At 38.8% G+C, this 27,334-nt stretch overlaps 1 protein-coding gene across 2 annotated transcripts in view; it reads right to left on the reverse strand.

The window, feature by feature from the left end:
- Positions 1-1,499: 1,499 nt before the first annotated feature.
- The window catches only part of tnpo3 (transportin 3), a 29,209-nt gene continuing 3,374 nt past the window's right edge, over positions 1,500-27,334 (reverse strand). Inside the window, exons 2-23 of one of the 2 annotated variants that reach the window (XM_061912047.1) lie at positions 20,354-20,554; positions 20,043-20,116; positions 19,766-19,922; positions 19,483-19,626; positions 16,313-16,488; positions 16,097-16,235; positions 15,854-16,000; positions 13,102-13,209; positions 12,922-13,013; positions 12,713-12,852; positions 12,319-12,510; positions 9,412-9,503; positions 9,262-9,338; positions 9,132-9,192; positions 8,901-9,041; positions 8,709-8,825; positions 7,193-7,287; positions 6,973-7,129; positions 6,727-6,894; positions 4,663-4,775; positions 4,521-4,582; positions 1,500-1,980 (exon numbers count right to left, since the gene is read on the reverse strand). In XM_061912047.1, coding sequence (XP_061768031.1) covers positions 4,522-4,582; positions 4,663-4,775; positions 6,727-6,894; positions 6,973-7,129; positions 7,193-7,287; positions 8,709-8,825; positions 8,901-9,041; positions 9,132-9,192; positions 9,262-9,338; positions 9,412-9,503; positions 12,319-12,510; positions 12,713-12,852; positions 12,922-13,013; positions 13,102-13,209; positions 15,854-16,000; positions 16,097-16,235; positions 16,313-16,488; positions 19,483-19,626; positions 19,766-19,922; positions 20,043-20,116; positions 20,354-20,554 — 2,652 coding nt within the window. In that variant the 3' untranslated portion in view covers positions 1,500-1,980; position 4,521. The remainder of the gene's footprint in view (positions 1,981-4,520; positions 4,583-4,662; positions 4,776-6,726; positions 6,895-6,972; positions 7,130-7,192; positions 7,288-8,708; positions 8,826-8,900; positions 9,042-9,131; positions 9,193-9,261; positions 9,339-9,411; positions 9,504-12,318; positions 12,511-12,712; positions 12,853-12,921; positions 13,014-13,101; positions 13,210-15,853; positions 16,001-16,096; positions 16,236-16,312; positions 16,489-19,482; positions 19,627-19,765; positions 19,923-20,042; positions 20,117-20,353; positions 20,555-27,334) is intronic. The other variant, XM_061912048.1, reaches the window with a different exon arrangement.

Raw genomic sequence — 27,334 nt, forward strand, 5'->3', positions numbered from 1 at the left:
ATATTTACAAAAAAACATATACTTCGAGGAAGACACATTTCTACGACCTCCGACACAATGTTGTTCCTAAAGAAACCTTTTTTGTCAAAGTCACTACTGAAGATGTTTGACATTCCTCAATAATTGTTAATTTCGTAAGCCATTTCCCAAGCACAACTTGAGGTAAAGGGGACCAGTCGTGTAGGCGCTTAAAGCAATGTTGACTGTTCAAATATACAAACACACGTTACCACACCCAAAGTAAGACATTTAAACATTTTTCTTTGACTTTACTTTGTGTAACAGATGCCAGCGAGTGTGGCTGTGTGTTGGTGCATGCAAGAACCTTATTCTCTGATTCCTAAGTTTAAAGCTTCCTCGGCCCTTTTGACTTGCATTCTAGGGACCAAAACTCAAGGGACATGCATCCTTCGCAGTTGTGTACCGCTAGCAGAGGGGTCTCCAAAGTGCAGTCCGGGTACCATTGTTGTCTCACGGCTATTTTTATGTCCTCAAACTGTTCTGAAAAGGAAATAAATTATTAATGATGCACTTAGAACTCTAAAAACTATCTCCTTTGCCACCTATAACTATAAAAAATTATGAGCATGTACTGAGGTACATTTATTTAGTTTTAGCATCCATAATGCACAAAGTTTTAAAGTGGCCCCTCACATTCTTTAATTTGTCAGTGCGTGGCCCTCAGTGGAAAAAGTTTGTACACCGCCAATTTGATACTTCAAGTTGTGCTGAGTATTTTGTGAACAAAACTGCTCTTTGAGCAGACTCCTGATCTGAAGCTGCTTTTTTTTGTCAAGCATTTTTCTTCATCTAAGATTAAGAATCTCAAGAAAAGTTGTGTGGATATACATGTATATATACATACGCACACACGTACATACACACATTTTGTTGTGCTGCTCATTTGTATTTTCAATAATATATTTTTAAACATATTGCATGTGTTATTAACATTAGTACTTCATGTAACTCATGAATTCACATTGTTGGTAATAAATTAAAAGGTCTGTTTGCAACTTTTATGTGGATGTTTAGCAGGCGCTAACTCTGTTTTCCCCAGTCATTTAACTTGGTACCTGACATAACTTTAATAGGCTGGTTCTATTTTTTGGTTTTAAAAAAATGCAACTGTGAGAAAGTTGCAATCGTCTGACAGCTGTTTTTGCACCATTTAAAAAAACGCTAATACGTCTCCAAATAGGCTTGTCGCCAAGTAGAACTGAACGCAGAATTGCTTTACAGAAATACAACAGGATGTAGTTATTAGAAAAATGTAATTTGATACAAAAACGCCTATCTTTTTTTTTTTATAATGAATCTAAAAATTGATTTTGGATAATTTCAAAGAAATTTCCTTATCATAAGCGTGCACGTGTTCATTTAGAGTGTGCAGTGCGTAAACCTCGCTCTCTGACCCCTACAGTCACGCTCGTGCTCTCGATTTTCAACCTGCAAATCCCACATTGAGAATTGTGAGGTTTTAAACTTGAATAATGACATTTGTTGTTTCAGTTGTTTATTGTCTACAACAAGGCAATATCCGTGATGGTGTCATGTGTCACTCGCTCGATACCCAGGGTTCACTTTGTCACGCTTTGCAGCAAAAACAACTCAAATGAAACCAAACGTTAAAATGGTCAAAGGTGACATCATGTCCTCCACAGGGAGCCGCCCCGCCAAATGCATCATGGGATACCATTTGGCTCTTTGTACAGCGTCGCCAAAACGTTCACGTCCAAAAAATAAAGTTTCTCTTAAAAACAGTTGACCAGGCACATTCCTTTCTCACCAATTTGTTCACTTTGTGAAGCCTCCTTGGCCTGCCCCTCCCACCTCTCACCTGCTGCAGGTGTATTGTTAAATAAGTCCTCGGCATCTGCCCACCTTCCAGCGTCCCATTCAAAGTCCCACCTCCTCTCATCAGAGCCTCATTTGTAGTTCCAGCTTCTGCTGTCGCCTCTGATTCCCCGAAGACTTTACCTGAAACATATACGTGACAAGATGTTGAAGGACTACCGAGCTAAGCCCGCCCTGAATTGCCTCCTTCCCACTGCCCATTCCTGTCCTCGCCCTCGGTTTGGACCAAAAAGCCTACTTTGCTTTCTAGCTTTACACACATGTTGCTAACTTTATCTGACCAAGTGCACTCAGCGAAGTGCACTGAGAGGTAACGCTCGCTTGCAGACAGGAAACCTAATTTCCGGCTTCTGTCCTGCATTTGATCGGGATGTGTGCAAATTCAGCGATTTTCACTTGAGAAAACCTGATAAATGATTGCAATTGGGGCTGGGCGATATTGCCTTTTTTTAATATCGAGATATTTTTAGGCCATATCGCGATATACGATATATATTACGATATTTGGACTTGGCCATTAATGAACACTTGATGCATATACCGTATTGAATAGCCGCCGGGGCGCTAATTAATTTAAAACCTCTTCTCACGCTTGCGTTTATTCAAGGCATGCGGTAAAAGTAAGCAGGCGCTAATTATTTTATAACCTCTTCTCACCCCTGCACTTACCAATGGCATGCAGTAAAAAATTAAGTGTGTAAAAATAAAATAATAATAAAAATTCTTCTGCGGCCACGGCCCGGTGGTTGGGGACCACTGCTCTACAGCATGCCCACCTTTACACCATGATATCTGCATGCCGGTAGGACGTATGCATTTCACTGCTTCTTATACGACATTCCAATGCATACTTGGTCAACAGCCATACCGTTTACACTAATGGTTGTGATATACACAACTTTAAAACTCTTACTAATATGCCCCACACTCTGTGAACCCTAACCAAACAAGAATAACAAACATTTCTGGAGAACATTGGCTGTTGTGTCCTTGGGCAAGACACTTTACCCACCTGCTCCCAGTGCCACCCACACTGGTTTAAATGTAACTTAGATATTGGGTGTCACTACGTAAAGCGCTTTGAGTCACTTGAGAAAAAGCGCTATATAAATATAATTCACTTCACTTCACTCTGTAACACATTATAAATGCAACATAAGAATTACCCAGAATTCCAATGCATCCATGGCTCTTGGCTATATTATACACGCGCCCCCAACCCACGCACGGATAGGGGGGGTTTGGTGTTAGTGGGGTATACCAAGAGTCATGGATGCACTGCATTATGGGTAATTCTTATGTTGCGTTTATAATGTTTTACAGAGCCAATGTTCTCCAGAAATGTGTTTGTTATTCCTATTTGGTTAGGGTTCACAGAGTGTGGCGCATATTAGTAAGAGTGTTAAAATAGTTTTATATCACAACCATTAGTGTTATCTGTATGGCTGTGGAACAAGACCACTGGTTTACGCAGAGTAAAAGCAAAAAAAAACTGCCTCCGCCATTTTGAATGTGACGGCAGGGGAAGCGTCACTCGTGACGTCACGAATTTGACCCGGCTGTAAAAGTAAGCATGCGCTTTTTAATTTGGGGAGCGAGTTTTACCCAGCAGTAATTCAAGGCAGGCGCATATTACATGCCCGGCGGCTATTCAAAGAAATACGGTAATCACAGCAGTATGATGATTCTATATGTATACATTGAAACATTCTTCTTCACACTGCATTAATATATGCTACTTTAAAACTTTCATGCAGAGAGGGAAATCACAACTAAGTCAATTGACCAAAAGTGTATTTATTAAAGTTATTAAGCAATGGCACAAACATTCCAGTCAATTCCAAAACATAAATTGCAAGATTGTCAGAGACATTTTAAGTCTCAAATAAAAATGACCTGCATAATAGGAAATAAAATAGTATTGGTCCTTCACTATGTAGTATGTTAGTAAGGTTATGAAATTCTCTTCATACTCTAGCTGGTGACTTTACAAATGATGCTACATATTAGCAGTAATGCTACTTTTTATAGCAACGCTTTTTCCCCCCACACTTGACAAATTACGGTTGTCGGTTCGACATATTCCCACTTGAAGCCGGACCACCGCCAGATGATGGAAACCCTGCTGTTTTTATTGGGAATTAAGTCTTCATTCATTTGTTACCAGATCCGCACCATCTTTCTCTCGTACGGCTACGTTAGCAGCTAACGTTAGCCACGCCGCTACCTCTCTGCTGGGCGAGGGTGTATACGTATGTGACGTGTGTAAGAATGTGCGCCTGGTTGTCTGAGAGAAGGAGACACAGGAAAGAGCGAGGAGAGCCTGAAGTGTACACCCGCAGCTAAAAGTCCTGTTTGAGAACGTATACTCGAATATTATGATATAGTCATTTTCTATATCGCACAGAGACAAACCCGCGATATATCCTACATATCGATATATCGCCCAGCCCTAATTGCAATCATACAGAACATATAATTATGACAGTTCAATGAACAAATACCAATATATATTTGACATTTCACCATAGCCGAGTAACACCTGCCTCCCCTTACTCCACATCAGGGCCATAAGCTAAGTTGAGTCGAGTCGAGACAGTTCTCTGCAGTAGAAAAGAGGCCCGTGTGTGTGTTTGTGTGTGTGTGTGATAGCATGCTCGTACATTACCGGAATAATCTGGTGAACTCTCTGATGGCCCAACACACTTGTTTACATTCATCAGCACTGCAGAAGAAGAAGTTCAGGCTCATAAGCGTCTTTAAGGGTCAGTACGTTAGCAAGTGTTGTGTTGACACAATGCTCACCTCGTGACTTGTTTATGAAAATCTGTCAGCTGTTTGTGCGTCACTGTGACCGTTCCTCCCGACGTCTCCTTGGGTAACCCTTTCAGAGCGCTTTCTAACCAGCGGCAGAACGTCTGCAAGGAAGATACACAGTTGCCATGTCAGTGAGCGCCACATATCTGACAGGTTTGTGCAAAATTACAATTTAGGAATTCCAATTGAATTACTTCTCTTTAGCGCTTGTGCAATAAAATGCCATATTCACACCTGAATTGTTGTAGATGTTCATTACTATGCACTGTTCCTAACAAATAAAACACAACCCTTAAAAATATAGATTAAAATACTTTGAAATTAATCAATTTCCCCCTAGAGGATGTTGGATTGGAATTACAGGAAGTGGAAATAAATTAATTGAATTTCCGAAATTCCGTTTGGCTCCAATACAAGAAAATGCTTAATGGACATTGAATTATTTGTCATTTTCATCTGAATTTGAAATGAAAAAAAAAAAATAAAATCATTTTGCATAATAAAATTAATATATATTTTTTGTTAATAGTTTGATACAGTCAGGCATTTTAGGGACTACATTATTTTACCTTTTTCCATAATTTGAATGTACATCAAATTAATTCAAATCTTAACTGTCGATCAAAAACATTTGCCAGAAATAAATGTGTAGATCATGAGGTTCATCAATATTATTTTCTAAGAAATGTGTAAATTGTATGAAATACACTGAAAAGCATGACTGTGGAATATGCCAAAATTACACTGCAAATTATTTGCCACTATCCAAGATGTTAAATTGTATTTCTGGAAATGTCCAGAGTTTTAGGAGCTATTTACTTATTTTTCGTCATGAACTTTACCTAATAATCTTAATTTTAGCATTAATAATTATGTTTTCTATTCTAGTTAAAACTGAGAAAATAACTATTCAAATAAGATTATATGGTTTTCCTCACATAAAAATCTTGTTAAAAGATTCTGCAACATCTAGAGCAGTGGTTCTCAACCTTTTTTCAGTGATGTACCCCCTGTGAACATTTTTTTAATTAAAGTACCCCCTAATCGGAGCAAAGCATTTTTGGTTGAAAAAAAGAGACAAATAAGTAAAATACAGCACTATGTCATCAGTTTCTGATTTATTAAATTGTATAACAGTGCAAAATATTGCTCATTTGTAGTGGTCTTTCTTGAACTATTTGGAAAAAAAGATAAAAAAATAACTAAAAACCATCCATCCATTTTCTACCGCTTATTCCCTTTGGGGTCGCGGAGGCGCTGGTGCCTATCTCAGCTACAATCGGGCGTAAGGCGGTGTACACCCTGGACAAGTCGCCATCTCAACAAGTGATTCAATTATAAATAAAGATGTCTACACATAAAAGTAATCATCAACTTAAAGTGCCCTCTTTGGGGATTGTAATAGAGATCCATCTGGATTCTTGAACCCTTCAAAACATTTCTTCACAAAAAAATAAATCTTTAACATTAATATTTATGGAACATTTCCACAAAAAATCTAGCTGTCAACACTGAATATTGCATTCTTGCATTTCTTTTCACAGTTTATGAACTTACATTCATATTTTGTTGAAGTATTATTCAATAAATATATTTATAAAGGATTTTTGAACTGTTGCTATTTTTAGAATATTTTTTAAAAATCTCACATACCTCTTGGCATACCTTCAAGTACCCCCAGGGGTACACGTACCCCCATCTAATCTAGAGAACGCTTAATTTAAGAATTGCAAGTTGAATAATGCTTGTTTTCAGAATAAAATACTTATTTTTATCTTAAAATGCCTGCTAATTTCTAGATGTCCAAATCGTAATTTAGGATGTCTTATCAAGTAAAATTAACTAGCTGCATGGAAAGATAATTTCACTAGTTTTTAGTATTTTTCTTTTCTAAAATCTAGCCTTTTAATCTTATATTTTGTCAGCTCTTTATTCAGTGTATCAATTGTAATTTCAACTCTTCTTCCTGTTTGCAGCCTCAATTTAAAACTCATGGAACTGAACTGGAAGTTTGGAATTTTGCACAAGCCAGGCAGAACAATAGCAACTCACCGGCCGGTCAAACATCATGACCTCCCACAACACCTCCGCAATGTCGGGTAGCGTGTATGGCGGCAGGCAGAAGCAACACGAGTGCATGAGTTGAGTGACGAGCTGCTGGCCGTGCTGCTCCATGGCTTGACGAATCAGCTGCTTCCTCAATTCAAAGTCCTCCATGTGCTGAAATCACAACACGCGGAACATTTCAATGCACTGAATGAGCTTGCGGGTAACGATCACACATTTCTCCCTCCTTACATCGTTGGCCACGCCGGTGTGGATGAGATCTCGCACAAATTTCATCACACTGCAGTTAGCGTCTCTGTGGTCCAGTGAGGTGGCGGCGATGGCGCACTGGATGATGTGAACGATGATACTGCTGCCGAGCAGCGTGACAGGACTCCGCTGAACGAACCTAGACCCAAAATATTTCACATACAAAATGTACACCGGTTGAAAGCATGTGGGTGCAACTTACCTGGTCGCTAGTCTGAAAAGGTCGTCGACAGTGTCAGGGTGGTTTCGAAGACCATTGGGCTGCTCCAACAGCTGGAAGGTTGTCATGCACAAAGCCTACCAAGGTGGGTTAAACAAGGGGTTAATGCAAAGTCTTTTGGTTTTTTACTTGTGGAATTAAAATCTATTAATTCATCATGTCTCCCAAATTCCTATTTAATTCAGTGAAATTGAATTGAGGTTGCAAACAGGAAGTAGAAATGAAATTACGCTTAATTTTTTTTGTGGTGTATTTCACAAAAATGCTATATAGCAGTGGTTCTCAAATGGGGGTACGCGTACCCCTGGGGGTTCTTGAAGGTATGCCATGGGGTACATGAGATTTTTAAAAAATAGCAACAATTAAAAAATCCTTTATAAATATATTTATTGAATAATACTTCAACAAAATATGAATGTAAGTTCATAAACTGTGAAAAAAAATACAACAATGCAATATTCAGTGTTGACAGCTAGATTTTTTGTGGACATGTTCCATAAATATTGATGTTAAAGATTTCTTTTTTTGTGAAGAAATGTTTAGAATTAAGTTCATGAATCCAGATGGCTCTCTATTACAATCCCCATATTTTATTTTTCAACAAGTTTTTAGTTATTTTTAAACATTTTTTTCCAAATAGTTCAAGAAAGACCACTACAAATGAGCAATATCTTGCACTTTTATACAATTTAATAAACCAGAAACTAATAACATAGTGCTCTATTTTACTTCTTTATTGATTTTTTCCCCCAAAAAATGCTTTGCTCTGATTAGGGTATATTTGAATTAAAAAAAATGTTCAGAGGGGGTATATCACTGAAAAAAGGTTGAGAACCACTGCTATATAGCATTGGTTCATAAACTTGTTTCCACCAAGTACCACCATAATGACCAACATTAAAATACAGTAAAGTAGTGGGTCTAAAAATTCATTAAAAACAAGGAGAGGTTTTATTTAACAAGTTTAGTTACTATTTCTGGCCACTGTACCATTACACACAGTCTGAAGAGTATGACTGTGTTTGAATGTAAGAAAATAATACACTGCAACTTAATCAAATGATTATTTGGCATACCACTAGATGGAACCCACTTACCACTAGTGAGTAGTAGTAGGAAATAGCGAATGTTGTGATCCGTTTGTGAAATTAATAGGCCGCCATATGCGTAAAATGAGCAAAACACAAACATATTACATGCTATTATGAATGTGCCTGTTACTACATTACATATATACTTACAAGCATGTACATAAAACATTGATGGAAAGTTTTGGATGTTTTTAGAGCACTTTATAGGGGGAGTACAGCAAATCTCATTCACATTGTTAGCTGACTTTTGCTAGGGATTATTTACGAGTTAGAATACATAAAACAAAGAAAAACTTGTGTTCTTGTTTTACACAAAGATTGCGAATGACAAGCAAAAGTCAAAAAAAAAATAACAGTTCCCCTTCAAAGTCATTATTGTCACATTTGATTATTTCGAAAAATGTCACCTGTAACATATCGAGCAGGCCCTGTCGACAGCCCTCCTCCATACCGTACTCGTCCACCAGGATGCTGCCCAGGTACAGGAAGCATGAGTGTGGATAGACCTGGTATACACTCACCATCTGACATGTGACAAGTAAAAGACATGAGGACCAGCACACAATGGCAACTTGGATAAGTATATTCAATTATTTGACCTGCGTAACCAGTGGCTGCAGCAAGGAGGCGGAGCCTTTCCCAACACACCGTACAGCAAACCGCAGGCAGCGACAGCATCGCTCTACGATTCGGTTATCAGCTTGGTGACTGTTCAGAGTCTCGGACAGCACAGGCCAGATCTAGGAGCGGGTCGCATAAGAACAGGAGCATAACGCGAGGTGCATATGCTGTGAAGAAATGAAATTGTTTCCAGTCACGGATTAGGTCACCTCATGAATGACTTTCTGACATGGGTGTGTCTGTCCGTTCTCCACAATAGGGTTTGTGTGTCTGAAACAAAGCAGTATGTTCACCATTTGCAATCCAGACTCCACTGGAGAGTCAATGTGCTCAATTTACCTAAAAATGACGGCCAGTCTGTCAAGCCAGATAGTTGGATCGGCTGCTCGACCGTTTGTTGATTCTACAGAAAGAAGCTGAAACAGTAAAAAAAAAAGAAAGGTTTATTTCATCACTCGAGAAAAACAGAAGATTTCGGCAACTTCTGACCTTTTTCAGCGCTGTAACCTGAACAGCGCACAAGTCACCCAGGCACTCTGCAATCTTCTCCAGAGGAAGACGACCAAGGACCAGCGCCGTACCTACAAGTTAAAATATAGAAATGATGAATCATTGTTACTACGTATTAGTGCTGCCGCTGACAAAACCCTTCTTAAGACCTACCTCTTTTCGCTGGCCTTTGACCTGAGCCGAGTCTGCCCACTAGGCCACCATTTCTAGTTCTACCCCCCACCCCTTCGCTTTAGTTTTATTTTTTCTATTTGTCGCACTTTTTATTACTATGCTTTTTATTTAGCAAATAGTGCTTTTTGTACTATTTTTTTCAGCTCATTCTTTGTTTATGTTCTTTGTTTGTTTTCTGTTTTTTTTAACCTGTAAAGCACTTTGGTTGAATTTAAAAGTTGTTGTAAATGTGCTATATAAATCAAATTGACTTGACAACATTTTTAAATTGTTGGCTAATCTAAAAAAATAATACATTATTTCACGCTGCAATAATGAGTTGTATTGAAAGCAGGCATGCATGCAGCTGTGCTAATGGTATAAAGTTTGTTGTCAGTAATGGAACCATTGTGGCCGGAACAATGAAGACTGCAACAGCGCTACTTGTAATAATGGCAAGATTGCTATTTCATCAAGAGGAGGACATGAGCAATATTCTAAAACATTTAAACAGACAGCATGCAATAGTTATAAATCTTAGTAGCATTTTCGAACCGCGCCGATCTCATCCCAATAGCAGTCATCTGCCGTAAATAACTAACTAACTTACCCTCTATCATGTATGTGCTCTTATGTGTTAAATTGAAATTTAGGTCTTCTCATTAAGATAAGCAAGACGAGCGAAAGATTCTGACTGGCTCCGAGGTGGGCAGCAAGTACTAGCTCCAGTTCACGTGTGCCCTGTGCTACAGCGTCTCCTTTCCTTTCACCGCGGCAGGGAAGACCACACGCAGGACAGACAAGCAGTGACTAAGTTTAAACCCTTTTCCCACTGTGTTCCTGATTTTCAAGAGGAGAATGTTGAATTGTAGTCAGAGAAAAGTTGCATGTTTTTCTGCAACCACACTTTCACTCAGTCATTTCCATTATACAGGTGAAATTCACACAATCAAAATATATTTGACAAACGTCCATTCATTTCAGCAACTTCAAATGTGAAAATAATATGTGATATTACCTCATGAGATATGTCAAGCCTTTATTATAATTTTGATGATGATTGCTTGCATTTTTTGAAGACCCTACATTTTCTGAGATTTTCAATTTAAGGTTTCATAATTTGTAAACCATTATCACCACAATGATATCAAAAGAAGGCTTGAAATATATCGAGTTGCATGTTAAGCATATGATAGTTTCACCTGGCAAATCGAAGGAAACCCTTCTAATATTTAGATTTTTATTAGTATATTTTACTAGGGAGCTGACAAAAGATTTTTTACAAGTTTTGAAAACGTTACTAAATGATATAGTCTTGCTTGATTTCCCCATTTGTTTTATTTTGTTAATTTCTACTGAAGAATATTTATTTTTATTACACTTTTAAAAGTTTTATTTTTTTTCTATTCTACTATATATGTGCTTCCTAAAACCTCATTGTAAGCTTCGTAAGGTCATGTTACTGCTGAACTGAACAACATTGGTGCTAATCCACCTTTTTTTCTTTCTTTCTTTCCCCGAATACGAATCGAGAAGAGAACAGCTAAGGAACCGTATCGTTACGCACAATCGAAAGTGGAATCTGAACAGAAAAAATCTTATCAATTTCCATTCCTAACTGCCAGAGTCCAAGTAGCCTGTTAAACATCCCAAACCAGAGATGGGCAATATTGCCTAAAATATTGTCTCTTCCAGCTCTCTTGCTCAATGTGTCACATACATTAGCTTTTTCTTGTCCTCCAGTGATAAAGTCAGTTGTAAGAAATGTTGCTTTTTTGCCACCATGGAGGCGATGATTTGTAAGTAAGAGGAGCGGCTCTAAGTATGGACATACTTCAGCCGTTCTAACAATCCACTAGCCACACTTCGTCAGTCAACATAAATGGGCGAAGAACCGTAAAACGATGTGTTTGCCAAAATAATTGCCATCAATTAATTTTTATGGTTGATTATGTTGACTAAGTCAACTTATTGTGGCAGCATGACTGAATATTGACAGTAGTTCAACAAATATGGAAAAACAAATTCTGCTTTGATATGGATCCACTATTGCAGTGGTTCTCAACCTTTTTTCAGTGATGTACCCCCTGTGAATTTTATTTTAATTCAACTACCCCCTAATCAGAGCAAAGCATTTTTGGTTGGAAAAAAAGAGATGAAGTAAAATGCAGAATCTATGTCATCAGTTTCTGATTTATTAAATTGTATAACCGTGGAAAATATTGCTCATTTGTAGTGGTCTTTCTTGAACTATTTGGAAAAAAAGGTATACAAATAACTAAAAACTTGTTGAAAAATAAACAAGTGATTAAATTATAAATAAAGATTTCTCCACATAGAAGTAATCATCAACTTAAAGTGCCCTCTTTGGGGATTGTACTAGAGATCCATCTGGATTCATGAACTTAATTCTAAACATTTCTTCACAAAAAAAGAAATCTTTAACATCAATATCTATGGAACATGTCCATAAAAAATCTAGCTGTCAATATTGAATATTGCATTGTTGCATTTCTTTTTACAATTTATGAACTTACATATTTTGTTGAAGTATTATTCAATAAATATATTCATAAAAGATTTTTGAATTGTTGCTGTGTTTTAGAATATCTCATGTGCCCCTTGGTATACCTTCAAGTACCCCCAGGGGTACAAACCCCCATTTGAGAACCACTGCACTATTGCACCAATGTTGACCTGTGCTTGGATTTGAACTGAGCCTTATGACAGTACCTTTGAGCAGTCCGATGGCGGCCTCCGTGGAGAGCGCAAAGGAGTCTAGAGCGCGAGCAATGTCTAGCAGTCCCTGGAAGTGTTGTGACATGTGGTCTCTGCATACGGAGCAAATGTTCTGGATCGCCTTTGCTGCAGCCGAGGCCAGAGGTTTCTCTCTCAGACCTTTCATCAGGTAGTTCAACACAGGGTCTGAAATGCAATTTTTACAAGTTACACGCTTAAGAAAATATTCTGATGCCTTTTTAGAATCATGACAATGTTAAAAAGTGAGAATAATGCACAAGCACGTCAGATGAAAAGATGTAGCTATTTTAGATGGACAGCCTGGAAAGCAACAACAAATGACAATATTTTAAAATGATTAATTAAAACCTGAAAAATAATATCTCACCAAGGAATCTGGGGTTTCTGTCCACAACCTCACTCATCTCTCCGACCAGCTCTATGCTTGTGTACCGCACGGCCATGTGAACTGCTTCCGGGAGCAACACAACCTGCTGCAACACCTCCAAGAGGGTCGTGTTGTTCTCTCTGAGACATTCACAAACGATTATTTATTTTTTGCTTTTATAAATTGATTTCGACAGCAGTCTGACTCACGGATCAACACTTTTGGCGATGGCAGCCATTATGAAAAGAACAGCTTCGGTCACCACCCAAGGAGGATTCCCTTCTTTTAGGGTCGAGTACAACTGAACCAAGAAATAACATTTTTTTTTAAATATGGACTCGAAAACACAAAATACACTTTTGGCAAATTTCTGAATATTGTTGCCTCACCTGAGAGAAACACTCCATAGAACCAACAAGAAAAATAACATCTTTAACCAAGTCAGAAACTCTCATCCTGAACTCCCCAAAATCATCGGTTTCCTCTGGAATTCCTTCCTGCAGAATCAAAATGCACAACATTTAAAAAGTAATGATTCATTGAAAAATATTGCACATTTTTGCCTCACTTTTATCTACCCAAAAATCGGGCTAAGATTAATATTGGTCCTCGGGTTACAAACGAGTTCTGTCTTAGACTTTGATGTACAGTACATCCAGAAAGTATTCACAGCAATACCCTTTTTCTACATGTTAATACGTTACGGCCATGTTCAAAATGGAATACATTCAACATTTTAAATTCTACAAACTATAAACCCCATAATGATAATGTAAGTAGTAATTTTGCACATTTATTGAAAGTTAAAATATGATAAAAAAAAATCACGTGCGTACATATCCACAGCCTTTACTCATCACTTCATTGATGCACCTTTGACAACAATTACAGGCTCAAGTCTTTTTGGATAAAATTGCCACAAGCTTAGCACGCCTATCTTTGGACAGTTTCGCCCATTCCTCTTTGCAGCACCTCTCAAGCTCCATCAGGTTGGAATCGGAAGTGTTGGTTTTCATCCAGAATGTATTGAATTGAATTGAATTATATTTATATAGCGCTTTTCTCAAGTGACTCAAAGCGCTTTACATAGTGAAACCCAATATCTAAGTTACATTTAAACCAGTGTGGGTGGCACTGGGAGCAGGTGGGTAAAGTGTCTTGCCCAAGGACACAACGGCAGTGACTAGGATGGCTGCAGCGGGAATCGAACCTGCAACCCTCAAGTTGCTGGCACGGCCACTCTACCAACCGAGCTATATCAACCGAGCTATACCGCAATGTCTCTGTACATTGCTGCATTCATCTCAGTCTAGTCGGGGAGGTAACCAAGAACCCGATGGTTACTTTGTCAGAGCTAAAACATTCCTCTGTGGAGGAATGAGGCTTGGATGGTAGAGTGACCAAATGGAAGCCATTTCTTAGTAAAATGTTTGCCAAAATGCACCTGAAAGACTCTCAGACCATGATTAACAAATTTCTCTGGTTTGATGAGACAAAGATTTAATTCTTTGCGTCAATGCCAGGCATCAAGTTCGGAAGAAACCAGGCCAAACCTATCTCTACAATGAAGTATGGTGGCGGCAGCATAATGCTGTGGGGATGTTATTCAGCGGCAGTAACTAAGAGACTAATCAGGATACTGGGAAAGATGAATGCAGCAAGGTACAGAGACATCTTGGATGAAAACCAAAGCTTCCTATCCATCCTAATGGATCTTGAGAGGTACTGCAAAGAGGAATGGGCAAAACTGCTCAAAGATAGTTGTATCAAGCTTGTGGCATCATATTCAGAAGGCTGCCAAAGGTACATCAACAAGATGTTGAGCATCTAATGTGAATAATAATGGAGATTTAAAAAAAAAATTTTTTTTTAAACGTGTCACATTGTCATTGTGGGAAATTAGGTGTACAATTTTGAGGACAAAAATTAATTTATTCCATTTTGGAATAACGCTGTAACATAACAACATGTGGAAAAAGTGAAGCACTGTGAATACTTTCTGAATGCACTGTAAGTCCAGTTCTGGTTTAAGTTGGATTTTATGGTTAAATTAACACCTGAGTCAGTCACAATGTACAAAGAACACATGAATACTGATATAACAAGATTAAATACAAGAATGAAAAGAAACAGGAATTAGAAAAGCACAGAGAGAGTGCGCAGACCTTTGCCAAGTTCCACCTCCCAATAGTAAAAAAAAGTCCACAATGTTAAAAAATTATCTGGATTACTTGTTTATTATCCAATTTCTGACATTTTGTGAAAGTTGAATCAATATATGGCCATGATTTATTTTAGATATCTAGATACCTCTAGTCAGTCATCCACTGCGCGCGCGCGCGCGCACGCACGCACGCACGCACGCACGCACGCACGCACGCACGCACGCACGCACGCACGCACGCACGCACGCACGCACGCACGCACGCACGCACGCACGCACGCACGCACGCACGCACGCACGCACGCACGCACGCACGCACGCACGCACGCACGCACGCACGCACGCACGCACGCACGCACGCACGCACGCACGCACGCACGCACGCACGCACGCACGCACGCACGCACGCACGCACGCACGCACGCACGCACGCACGCACGCACGCACGCACGCACGCACGCACGCACGCACGCACGCACGCACGCACGCACGCACGCACGCACGCACGCACGCACGCACGCACGCACGCACGCACGCACGCACGCACGCACGCACGCACACACACACACACACACACACACACACACACACACACACACACACACACACACACACACACACACACACACACACACACACACACAAGTTAAGGCACGTAAAGTATATATAAGGTAGAAAGAATTGTTCCTTAAACCAATTTGGACATTTCTTTAAATTTCACAAAAATGTGCCGATAACTTTTATTTACTTTACTTAACTAACAAGTGATGTTTGTTCTTTGGCAGTTTAGTTGTGGCTCTCTTACTAGAGCTGTATTCTTCCGCCGCGTGTGCTGGAACTAGTTCTCAGGGGAATTTATTGTTGATATAAGAATTTGGTAAGTAAATAAATAATGGAGGTGTCTTTGAAACCAGAACATGTTGTGAACTAAGGATCACTTGTAGATGCAATTCTGTGGAGCCTATCAGGTGACTTACGTGGTCTGGGTCAAGCTGACAATGTCTGGCCAAGCAGTGCAGTAGTCTTTGAATGTACGGTCGAAAAATGGTGTGAAGGGCCACATCATTTAATTTGTACAGATTTTCTCCAAGACGGTACCAGAAGTTAAAAGAGATTTCAACAACCTGGAGCACACACACAACGGTATCAAATGAGAAATGTGATTTTTCTTCGGAGAGGGGGACTGTCCAATCTTGCACATTTTGCAGACATTTGTGTACCTCATACTGGGGGTGTCCAGCACAGATCAACAGCAGCTCCAGCGTCCTCAAGTCGCCCATGCCCTGACCTGGACTCCTGACAGTCGTCTCTAAAAAGGTCTCGCATAGCTCAGTGAAGATTCTGCAATAGTTAAGAACTCTGGGGAAAAACAAATGAAACAGTGAGACAGACAGCCATTGCACACGACCACTCACAAAACACTTCAAAGTCCTCACTTGTCAAGGTCCTCACGAGCCACAGCCATGTGATAGGCTGTCTCCAGCGTCAAGACGCCCTGGAAGAGCTGCAGTGCCAACGTCATGTTGGTGTCCACATTTTCAATGGCATAGAGAGCGGAGCACACACAGTCCGAGGCTGCCTCATGGAGATTTGTTGAGGTGTCATCCGTTTGCTGCATACACATAAAAAGTCTTACAAGTATTATTACTGATGGAGGACAAGAAATAGCTGAGTATGTGACACACCGAATGAGAGAGAGCAGGAAGAGGCAAAAAGTCAGGCCAGCTTAATGTAAAGTAGTAAAACTACTGAAGAATAACTGCTTAAAACACACAAAAAATATAGAACTAGGCTCAATTGACCTACAGATTAGTGTCAATAAACAATATTGTAAACATTGTTTTGAGAATAAATTAACTACTGATGTCATGATAATTCATAATAATTCAAGTATACCTTTTAAAATAGAATAGACTTGTATTTCTCATCTATTTTAACATATTGGAATGTAAACATTAAAATATCAGAGTAAATAAAACAAATAATACAAATTAAATATACGCTGTGAACAAAATGTTGCACTTGAATAAAAATCACAACTAAAATAAAATAATTTCTGTCTGTGGAGGAGGGGTTGGGCAACCATCAAACATACACACTCAACACAATAAATAAAATGGCTAAATTAAGTATTGATAAACAAAGTTGCACTTCAATATTTAACATGTTGGCAGAAGTACAGTTGTACATTACTTAACTGACAATCAAGTTAGGACATTCGTAAACAGAAGAGCAGAGTAACAATATAAGCACTGCAGTAAAAGCAGATGTATTAACAGGAAATTTGCAAAAATAACTTTAGTCTGGTAGATTCAAAGTGGGAAACACCAACATGACATGACAAATGTCCGTAAAACCTTTGCAGCATTTTTCAAAATGCTAGTTTTTCCAACTCTATCAAAGAGGTGCATGTGTTAGGCGATATAGTGAACCACACTTTCTGTCAGCACACAGCAATTTATAATGTTTTGTTTGCACTGATCTTATTCACTAAACGCCTCAGTGAATGTGGATTGTCAGGACAAGGGCTCTGCATCTTCATGTGCATGTATTTTACCAGTTGGAAATACTGAGTGTTTGCGTTTTGAGTGGGCATGCAAGTTTGTCGTATTGGATTTTTTTGTTGGCACCACTTTCAAGCCCATTTGGCAAAATGTCTCCTCAATGTTGATTAGGCTCACATTGTTCCAAAGTTTTAAAACTGAAATATTCCCACACTGGTGCAGTGGCATTTGGTTTTGCTATCGTCTTTTTTCTCCAAATTCTTACTATCACTACTGTTGCGTTGGTTGTCACAAGCTAACTTGTTGCACTTTGTGCATGCTTGCGACCCCGCAAGAAGCTTCACTCCGTTCCTTACCTTCCGTTATTGTACAAACGCCCACAGCTGCTGAATCCGATGCATAGAGTGACCGTAAACAAGCATGTCCATGGGGATTCATCCAGGCTTATGTTCGATTAATTGACTCCTCAAATATTGGCACAGGTCTGGCTGGGACACTGTCACGCCGGAGAGTATGTAGTTATATACAAAAAAAGATTAACAATACCATAACAACTTCACAGAGCAATTTCTAGGGTATTGACGAGGATGATACTTGAGTCAGTATTGTGATAGTCTACGTACTGTAGTTCATTAGGGATTAATGGTTTAAAATCTCACAGTGCGATATTATCACGGTATTAAGGCCACGGTACAATATTATTGCTGCATATGTCCAAAAAAAAAAAAGCCTGGTAAAAATGCCATAGTGTGTGAAATGAAGTGGGAGGAACATTCAGCTTCACAGAAGGTGATCAGAATTCCATTTTGCCATTTGTTTACAACGGAATAGAATGTTTACGGGGGAGATTCCGACTATTTTGGACTGGTAGTAGTCGATCCCCAACGATCGTTCTGCCACACAATACCTAAATTCTAATGAGGAGAAATTACACTTCAATGACTGCCGTTGGCTTTGGCAGTTAGGATTGCACGTTTGCATCAAAACAGTTGTTTTTCTTACTGCGATAGGGCAAAACCATCCTGGTTTTTGGAGTATAAATATTTGGGGTTTTGGCACCAGCCGCTGGACTAGATCTCACCAATCTAAGTCTATGAGCATGAACTGATGAAACCTACTCTGATGAGCGGCGAAACGTCTTCTAAGACGAACCAAACAGTCCAGTTGCGATAGATTGAATGCCCTGAGATGACAACGACCTGGATTAATGAGAACATTCACAGAGAAGTGGCGGGAATGTTTAGGATAAACTGTAATCGAACAAAAACATAAAGGTAATCATATTTTGTTCAACAAAAATAATTTCTTAAGTTCAAATAATTGTGCAGGAACATCTGCTGTTTCAACAAATGTGAAGTGAAGCGAATTATATTTACGCAGGGCTTTTTTCTAATGACTCAAAGTGCTTGACATAGTAAAACCCATTATCTACAACATTAAGCTACATTTAAACTAGTGTGGGTGGCACTGGGAGTAGTAGGGTAAAGTGTCTTGCCCAAGGACACAACGCCAGTGGCAGAAGCGAGAATCCAACATGGAACCCTTGCTGGCACGGACGCTCTACCAACCAAACCACGCCAAATATTAAAAACAGTTGTTGTCTTTAAAGTGAAAAAGTTAACATCCAGTGTTATAAGTGTAGTTCAAAAATGTACAGTTGAGTGTCTTACAACTTTTACATTATAGGAAGCACTTAACTTCTTGCTTACGTTTCATACCCCCGCCTAAACCCCAGTTTTTGTTTGAGATCGCCACACGTCAACATAATATTGAGAAGATTTTGAAACCAAAATATCACGGTACTTAAAATACCGTTACAGCCCTATAGTTCACTGATGAATTTGAAATACTGTTTAATAAACAAGTCGTATGTATGTACACAAGATAAAAGTAATAATTCATTCATTGAGTGTTTGACGGAAAATAAAAGTATTTTGTGTTACGAGCTCCATCACAAAACAATTTGAACTCATATGTCAAGGCACCACTGTAGTGGGATACTTTTCGAGGCTGCAAATTATATTGCAATATGTGATTTAGGGCTATGTAAGTAATATAGATATTAGGCCTTATGACAGCAGAACAATCTTCAGGCTGCTCACCAACACTTGGAAGAGGACCATGAGAAGTTGGTTACTGGCCATGAAGTTACTATCCAGGACCCCCAGGTTGAACCAGCTTCCGAGGCAACGAAAAACCTTGATGAGCATCTTCTCATTGCTGCCCGTCTTTTCCACACAAGACGCCTACAATGACAAAACAAGTCATGGATATATTATTTTGCTGAAAAGCCAAACTCTGACATGCTGTGACCGTTCAGTCGACCAGACTTCTACACAAGTCAAAAAGGACTACTAAAGACGAGAGTTAGAACATTTGTTTCACCAATAGCGTGACCACGGTGGAAGAGTAATATGCCAAGTCCTCGATAATCTCTGTCCTCCGATTGGCTCCGATACGTAGCGAGCGACTATGGACCTCCTCAGGTAACACGGTCAGGATCTCGATGAGGAAGGGCATGGAGCTGACATCACCGTTGTACCTGATCGGAGCAGAGACAAACACTTATGGTGAAAAAAAAGCCTGAAAATATGTCGGGCAACATTGTAATTCATAAAGAAGTGATTGATGCTTGTTTTCTTGCAACTGTGTAAGTTCTCACTTTTCTATGAGAGTGTGCACACATCCTTTCCACGAGGCCATCTGAAGAGCAAGATCTGCAATGGCTAACGCCAGCTGAACACACACAAAATCACAATCGATTTAAAAACGGTCAGTTTTCTTGACGAATAATCCTACAGGTCCAAATTTTCACCAAGGGAATGTAGGCTAAAGTGATTCAGTATATTCTAACTTATGTTACTCTAACACAATTCAGGAATTCTTCAACAATTACTGGTTACTTCAGTACAAATTTAGTGAAAAATGTTCCGTTCCACTGAGCAGGTATTCGAACAAAAGGCTTGGTGTTACCTGGGTTACGATGATGGGCGACAGGTCTTTGAGGTTCTGGATGTGAGACAGCAGCGAGTCTCGCAGTGCATTGTGGCTATCCGGGGGAAGCTCGTAGAATGAAGTCTGGATCTTCATTTTCATTGTCTGAGCAGCAAAGTAACACGACTCCACGTCCTGTTTGAGCTGCAGCAGTTGATCGGAGATCTCCCACGCATACATCTGGGAATCAAATTGTTAAGTGACGTTCCAACACCACAAACAACTCACACTTCAAAAATCAACAAAAGCATCTAACCTGCTCAAACAACTTTGAAAAAAGCCGAATTAACACGTAGATATCAGCTTGAGTAATATCACATTGTTATCGATTAATTCAAGTTCATTGTTGTGGACGATTTACAATAATATTACAACTAAGGTTTTCTCCACTTGCTACAGCCTGCTTTTTGCGCCCAGGAGCTTCTGTAGCTTCCCCATGTGTTCCGTAGCAGAGATCCACACACAACAAAAGTAATAAGTAAGAAATAGTATTGTCAATGGTTTAGAACTGGTTTGGGTTTGGAACAACATAAGTAGTTTAAAAGACCTTACACCAGTTTTAAATTATCTCGGTCAATTTTAGGGATGTGAGTCTTACAACAACTCACAATTCCATTCATTTCCAATTTATGGGCTTACGATTCAATTCAGAATTGATTCTAAATTCAAAACGATTCTCACAATATGATATTTGGTGAATAAATTAGACATCGACAGATTATTGGCGCCGATACTTGGCATTTTGACATATCAGTTTTTTGGTGTTGTTTTTACACACAACAAAATTGCATAAACAGATGCAATATATACAAGAAAGCAATAACCACTGCTCAGGCACCAGCTGGTTGAGTAAAGTTGCCTTATTTTTCACTCACGCGGCTACGCCCCTGCCCATATTTCCTCTTCCTCTGTATATCACTTTAGCTTAGCTTTCAAAACTTAAATTTCCCCCCCGGTAAATCCAATGTTTGTTCTTCTTTCCGAGCGTCTCACCTGTTCTGTTTAGTTTGTTTTTGCTACTTCAAGATCTGCCTCTGTCCGCAGGACTCAGACTGTGGGCTGATTAAAAGAACGCGGAGAGTTTCATTCATGTGCCGTGATTCAATCAAAGTATGAAGTGGAGCAGAGGCGACATGTCTGTGGTGTGGACGTACGGCAATATTTCTAAGAAAGACCCACGGACAGCGATCTGCAAAATGTGCAATGTTGAAATATCAAGAAGAGAACATTTTTACAAAGTCATTCTCCACGTCAGGTTTAATCACCAGAAATTTAAACTTCTCAAGCTGCGTTTTGATTATTTGAACAACACTGCACATAAAAAAAGATAGTACTGTATTTTTCAGAGTTTAAGTCGCTTCGGAGTATAATGCCGAAAATGCATAATAAAGAAAGAAAAAAACATATATAAATCGCACTGGAGTATAAGTCGCATTTTTGGGGGAAATTTATTTGATAAAACCCAACACCAAGAATAGATATTTGAAAGGCAATTTAAAATAAATAAAGAATAGTGAACAACAGACTGAATAAGTGTAGGTTATATGATGCAAAAATAACCAACTGAGAAGGTGCCTGCTATGTTAACCTAACATATTATGGTAAGAGTCATTCAAATAACTATAACATACAGAACATGCTATACGTTTACCAAACAATCTGTCACTCCTAATCGCTAAATCCCATGAAATCTTATACCTTTAGTCTTTTACGTGAATGAGCTAAATAATATTATTTGATATTTTACGGTAATGTGTTAATAATTTCACACATAAGTCGCTCCCGAGTGTAAGTCACAGCCCTGGCCAAACTATAAAAAAAACTGCGAATTATAGTCCGAAAAATACGGTACTCAGTATTTGGCCTGATAATTATTATTTTATTGTATATTTTTGTAATACCTGGGGTAAATTTTTTCATAATTGAATGATTGCTTTATTTTTTAAGGATAAATATTGAAGTGTGTGAGGATGTAGCAATTGATCATTTTAATAATCGAGTAATTTATCGATGACTTTGTTTCATTATTTGAGTAATCGGATAAAGCACTTTATAATCTCAATGCATATTTAAGGGAAAATATCTTATATAAATAAAAATGATTTGATTGTTATAACTTTAATTTATTATTTTTATAAATGCACGTCATCAACATTAAAAATTTAACTTTTAACGCAATAATAAAAATATAAATCCTTTCGTTGTTCACCGTCACACTGATGACAGCACCTACACACCATTGCTCTCATGTGCGCTCTTTTCTAACAACCGTGATGAAACGATAACCACATCTCTAAAATTCTGTTGTTCTGGGTTTAATGCATTTTTATCAGTTACACTCAAACGATTGATCAAAGCAACAGAACATACCGTATTTCCTTGAATTGCCGCAGGGCATATAGTATGCGCCAGCCTTGAATTACTGCCGGGTCAAACTTGCTTTGCAAAATAATTAGCGCATGCTTAGTATTACCGCCTCGTCAAACTTGTGACATCACGAGTGACACTTCCCCTGTCATCATTTTCAAAATGGAGGAAGCTAATTTCAATATCCGTAATTTTAAATCGCATAAAAGGAAGATTAAGAGCTATTCAGTAGGATTTAAGGTCTAAGCTTACATCACACTCAAATGTTTGCTGCATGCCTTTGGTAAATGCCGGAGTGAGAAGAGGTTTTAAAATAATTAGCCCATGCTTACTTTTACCGCATGCCTTTAGTAAGCGCAGGAGTGAGAAGAGTTTTTAAATTAATTAGCGCCCCAGCAGCAATTCAAGGAAATACGGTAAATCTAAACTTTTTCCCTATTAATATAATTGATTTTATTAATTGCGTGTTAGAGCCCTAAATTTGTGCGATGGCAATACCTTGGTTTTGGTGAGGTTAGTACACAATCGTAGCCCTACATGAAATGGTAGTAATACTTAATTGGCATAATCATTTATTTTGTTGTTTTGATTTTTGGTCTGTTTTGAACAAGAAAATTCATTCCGGTGCATCTTTAGGGAGGACTGTATTGAAAGAACTCTGCTTAGTGTTCTAGTTTAAATAAGTTATTCATAAAGGATTTTGTTTGGAAGTATTTTCCAGCATTTTTTAATAAGAAAAATAAGCAATTTGTTTTAATAATGTGTTTACTGTATTCAAAGGATGTTGACAAATATACCTTGTTTAAAAGAAATCCCGGTTGGGGAAAAGATGCATCGAAAATTGTGATAACTGTAAAAACAGTTCAATAATTAAATCGTAGCACCTTGAATCGCAGTCAAACCAAATCGCGAGGTGCCTTTGAACGCACCTCCTGAGCTGAACAGATTAGTGTTTCTAATGACAGCGGCATAAAAGGGACTGCAAGATGTTGTGTCAAACATTGTTTGTCTGCAACGCTTCACAACCATCTCTCTCTGTGGAAAGACATTTGGAAACATGTGTTTTGCAACATAAGCAACTTCTTTGTTTTGTATCTTCACCCCCACTTAGTACAATATTTAAAAAATATGCCATCTTGTAACATTTTATGCAGATCATTTCTAAATCGCCAATCACTAAAAATTATTACACCCCCTTGAGAACCCTCCATGAGTGCTTAAAAGATGTCAAGGCTTGGTTGGCACAACATGCTTTTAAAGCTCAATGAGGGAGGACAAAAGTTAAGTTGTTAAGTCACACAAGTCCCGTGTTGGACTACAGCCCCTTCAGAAACTATGCACCACCCACAATAGACAGTCATTTTAAGATGGACAAACAAATAAACAATGTTGTAAAATTTAGTTTATGTCATGTCTTATCTCACATCAAGTCATTTTAGCTTTTGGACACTTTGCAATGCAGGTTTTTTTTTTTTATCTCATCTGGACTAGGTTATGGTTAATCCAGACCTCAGCAGAACAACTTTTAACTAAAACCAAAAACAAGGGAGCACAGAGCCCCAACTCCTGTCTCCTGTACTGGCTTCCTGCTCATTTAAAAATTGATTTTAAGATGAATAGACTGGTCCCACAGTACATCGCGGACCTCAGACTAGTCTACTCCCCAAGGTCGGAGGCCCAGCTCCAACTGATGAGACTTCAGACCAGGGAAGACATGGGGTTGGCTCCAATCTATAGAAGCCGGTGTCTCATCATGTCAAAACAGGCCCCATAGTCAAACGCTTTAAAACAGTTCACAATCATCTAAACCAGCCATTTTCCTGCTTTTACTATGCAAAACACTGCAACAAGAGCATCATTTTCATTCCTTTCGTTGGTGAGATCATTCCTGTGAATGTTCCCGCAAGACTGCATGTCTCTGCAAGACAGCCGTGACTGACAGCTATGTATGTCCGGCATTCTTTTCGAGCCAATCAGCAATTTTCACAATGTTGAACTACTGTGACAAATATACACATGCATTTGCTAAATGTGTTTTCTTAGACCACTATTGATAACTTGTGGTGTTCTCATATTTTAGTTTATTTTTAGCGCTGCAAATGGTCCACTTTTTCTTTCTGGCTTTTAACTCGTACAGTCATCGGTATCTTATATCAGTGGTTTTCAAATGGGGGAACGCATACCCCTGGGGGTACTTGAAGGTATGCCGAGGGGTACGTGAGATTTTTTCAAAATATTCTAAATATAGCAACGATTCAAAAATCCTTTATAAATATATTTATTGAATAATACTTGGGCTTCACGGTGGAAAAGGGGTTAGTAGGTCTGCCTCACAATATGAAAGTCCTGTGTAGCCAGGGTTAAATCCCGGGCTCGGGATCTTTTTGTGTGGAGTTTGCGTGTCCTCCCCGTGAATGCGTGGGTTCCCTCCGGGTACTCCGGCTTCCTCCCACCTCCAAAGACATGCACCTGGGGATAAGTTGACTGGCAACACTAAATTGGCCCGAGTGTGAATGTTGTCTATCTGTGTTGACCCTGCAATGAGGTGGCGACTTGTCCAGGGTGTACGCCGCCTTCCGCCCGATTGTAGCCGAGATAGGCACCAGCGCCCCCCGCTACCCCAAAGGGGAATAAGCGGTAGAAAATGGATGGATGGATGAATAATACTTCAATTAAATATGAATTTAAGTTCATAAAGTGTGAAAAGAAATACAACAATGCAATATTCAGTGTTGACAGCTAGATTTTTGGGGACATGTTCCATAAATATTGATGTTAAAGATTTATTTTTTTGTGAAGAAATGTCTAGAATTAAGTTCATGAATCCAGATGGATGTCTTTTACAATCCCCAAAGAGGGCACTTTAAGTTGAGGATTACTTCTATGCGTAGAAATCTTTATTTATAATTAGGGATGCACTGAAATGAAAATTTGTGGCCGAAGCCGAATAAAATTCAAACGCTTGGCCGAAGGCCGAATACCGAATAATGAATGCAGTTTTTCACAATTTTTTTTATATTGCATAAATAGCCTAGAATAAATATTTAGACATGTTTTTCAAATAAAGTAATTTTTTTATTGAATACTGACTTTTTTTTAAATATTCCAGTAGCCTTTGCTTTTCAAAAAAAGCACAAAGTTTTTCATTTATATTAGGCCTTCAAACAAAACATGCATTCCCAAAAAAAAGAAAGTGCATTAAAGTGGATAAACCCACAACAAATGAATTATTGTCCTTTTGGCAAAAGTCTGCTTAGCCACAGTAGATATGCTAATAATGTAAACAGACGCCCCACTAAATCTCAATAAGTGTGTGCTTTTAACCTCATACGCTTATACAGGTACACAACATATCCCAACGTCACCGCACGTTGGTTGATTGCGTCATTGCGTCAAAAAATTGCGTCACAAGCCACTATTCGGCCTTGTTTTTAACTCATTCCACCGAAGGCCGAATGTGGCTTTTTTTGCCATATTCGGCCTAATATATTCGGTTACCGATTAATCGGTGCATCCCTATTTATAATTGAATCACTTGTTTATTTTCAACAAGTGTTTAGTTATTTTTATATCTTTTTTTCCAAATAGTTCAAGAAACACCACTACAAATGAGCAATATTTTGCACTGTTATACAATTTAATAAATCCGAAACTGATGACAACCAAAAATGCTTTTCTCTGATTAGGGGGTACTTGAATTAAAAACATGTTCACAGGGGGTACTTATTTGAGTATTTTCATTTATTTTATTATTTCACCCGTTGCTATTTTAAATGTTTGGCTCTTACATGATTTAATTTGCGTTTGGATTGGAAAAAGTAGTTTAATTGAGTTTCAACTATTTACTGATTTTTGTGCAGAACTTGGGGAAACCGTATTTGTTGGCAAAATGTTCGATTGGGGGCTTCACGGTGGCAGAGGGGTTAGTAGGTCTGCCTCACAAAATGAAGGTCCTGAGTAGTCAGCATTTAATCCCGGGCTCGGGATCTGTCTGTGTGGAGTTTGCATGTCCTCGCCGTGAATGCGTGAGTTCCCTCCGGGTACTCCGGCTTCCTCCCACTTCCAAAGACATGCACCTGGGGATAGGTTGATTGGCAACACTAAATGGTCCTAGTGTGTGAATGTGAGTGTGAATGTTGTCTGTCTATCTGTGTTGGCCCTGCGATGAGGTGGCGACTTGTCCAGGGTGTACACCGCCTTACGCCCGATTGTAGCCGAGATAGGCACCAGCGCACCTCGCGACCCCAAAGGGGAATAAGCGGTAGAAAACGGATGGATGGATGGATGGATGGATGGATGAATAATACTTCAACAAAATATGAATGTAAGTTCATAAACTGTGAAAAGAAATGCAACAATGCAATATTCAGTGTGGACAGCTAGATTTTTTGTGGACATGTTCCATAAATATTGATGTTAAAGATTTATTTTTTGTGAAGAAATGTTTAGAATTAAGTTAATGAATCCAAATGGATCTCTATTACAATCCCCAAAGAGGGCACTTTAAGTTGATGATTACTTCTATGTGTAGAAATCTTTATTTATAATTGAATAACTTGTTTATTTTCAACAAGTGTTTAGTTATTTCCATAT

This window comes from Nerophis ophidion, linkage group LG10, assembly GCF_033978795.1.
Source record: "Nerophis ophidion isolate RoL-2023_Sa linkage group LG10, RoL_Noph_v1.0, whole genome shotgun sequence".
In the NCBI taxonomy this organism is placed as follows: domain Eukaryota; kingdom Metazoa; phylum Chordata; class Actinopteri; order Syngnathiformes; family Syngnathidae; genus Nerophis; species Nerophis ophidion.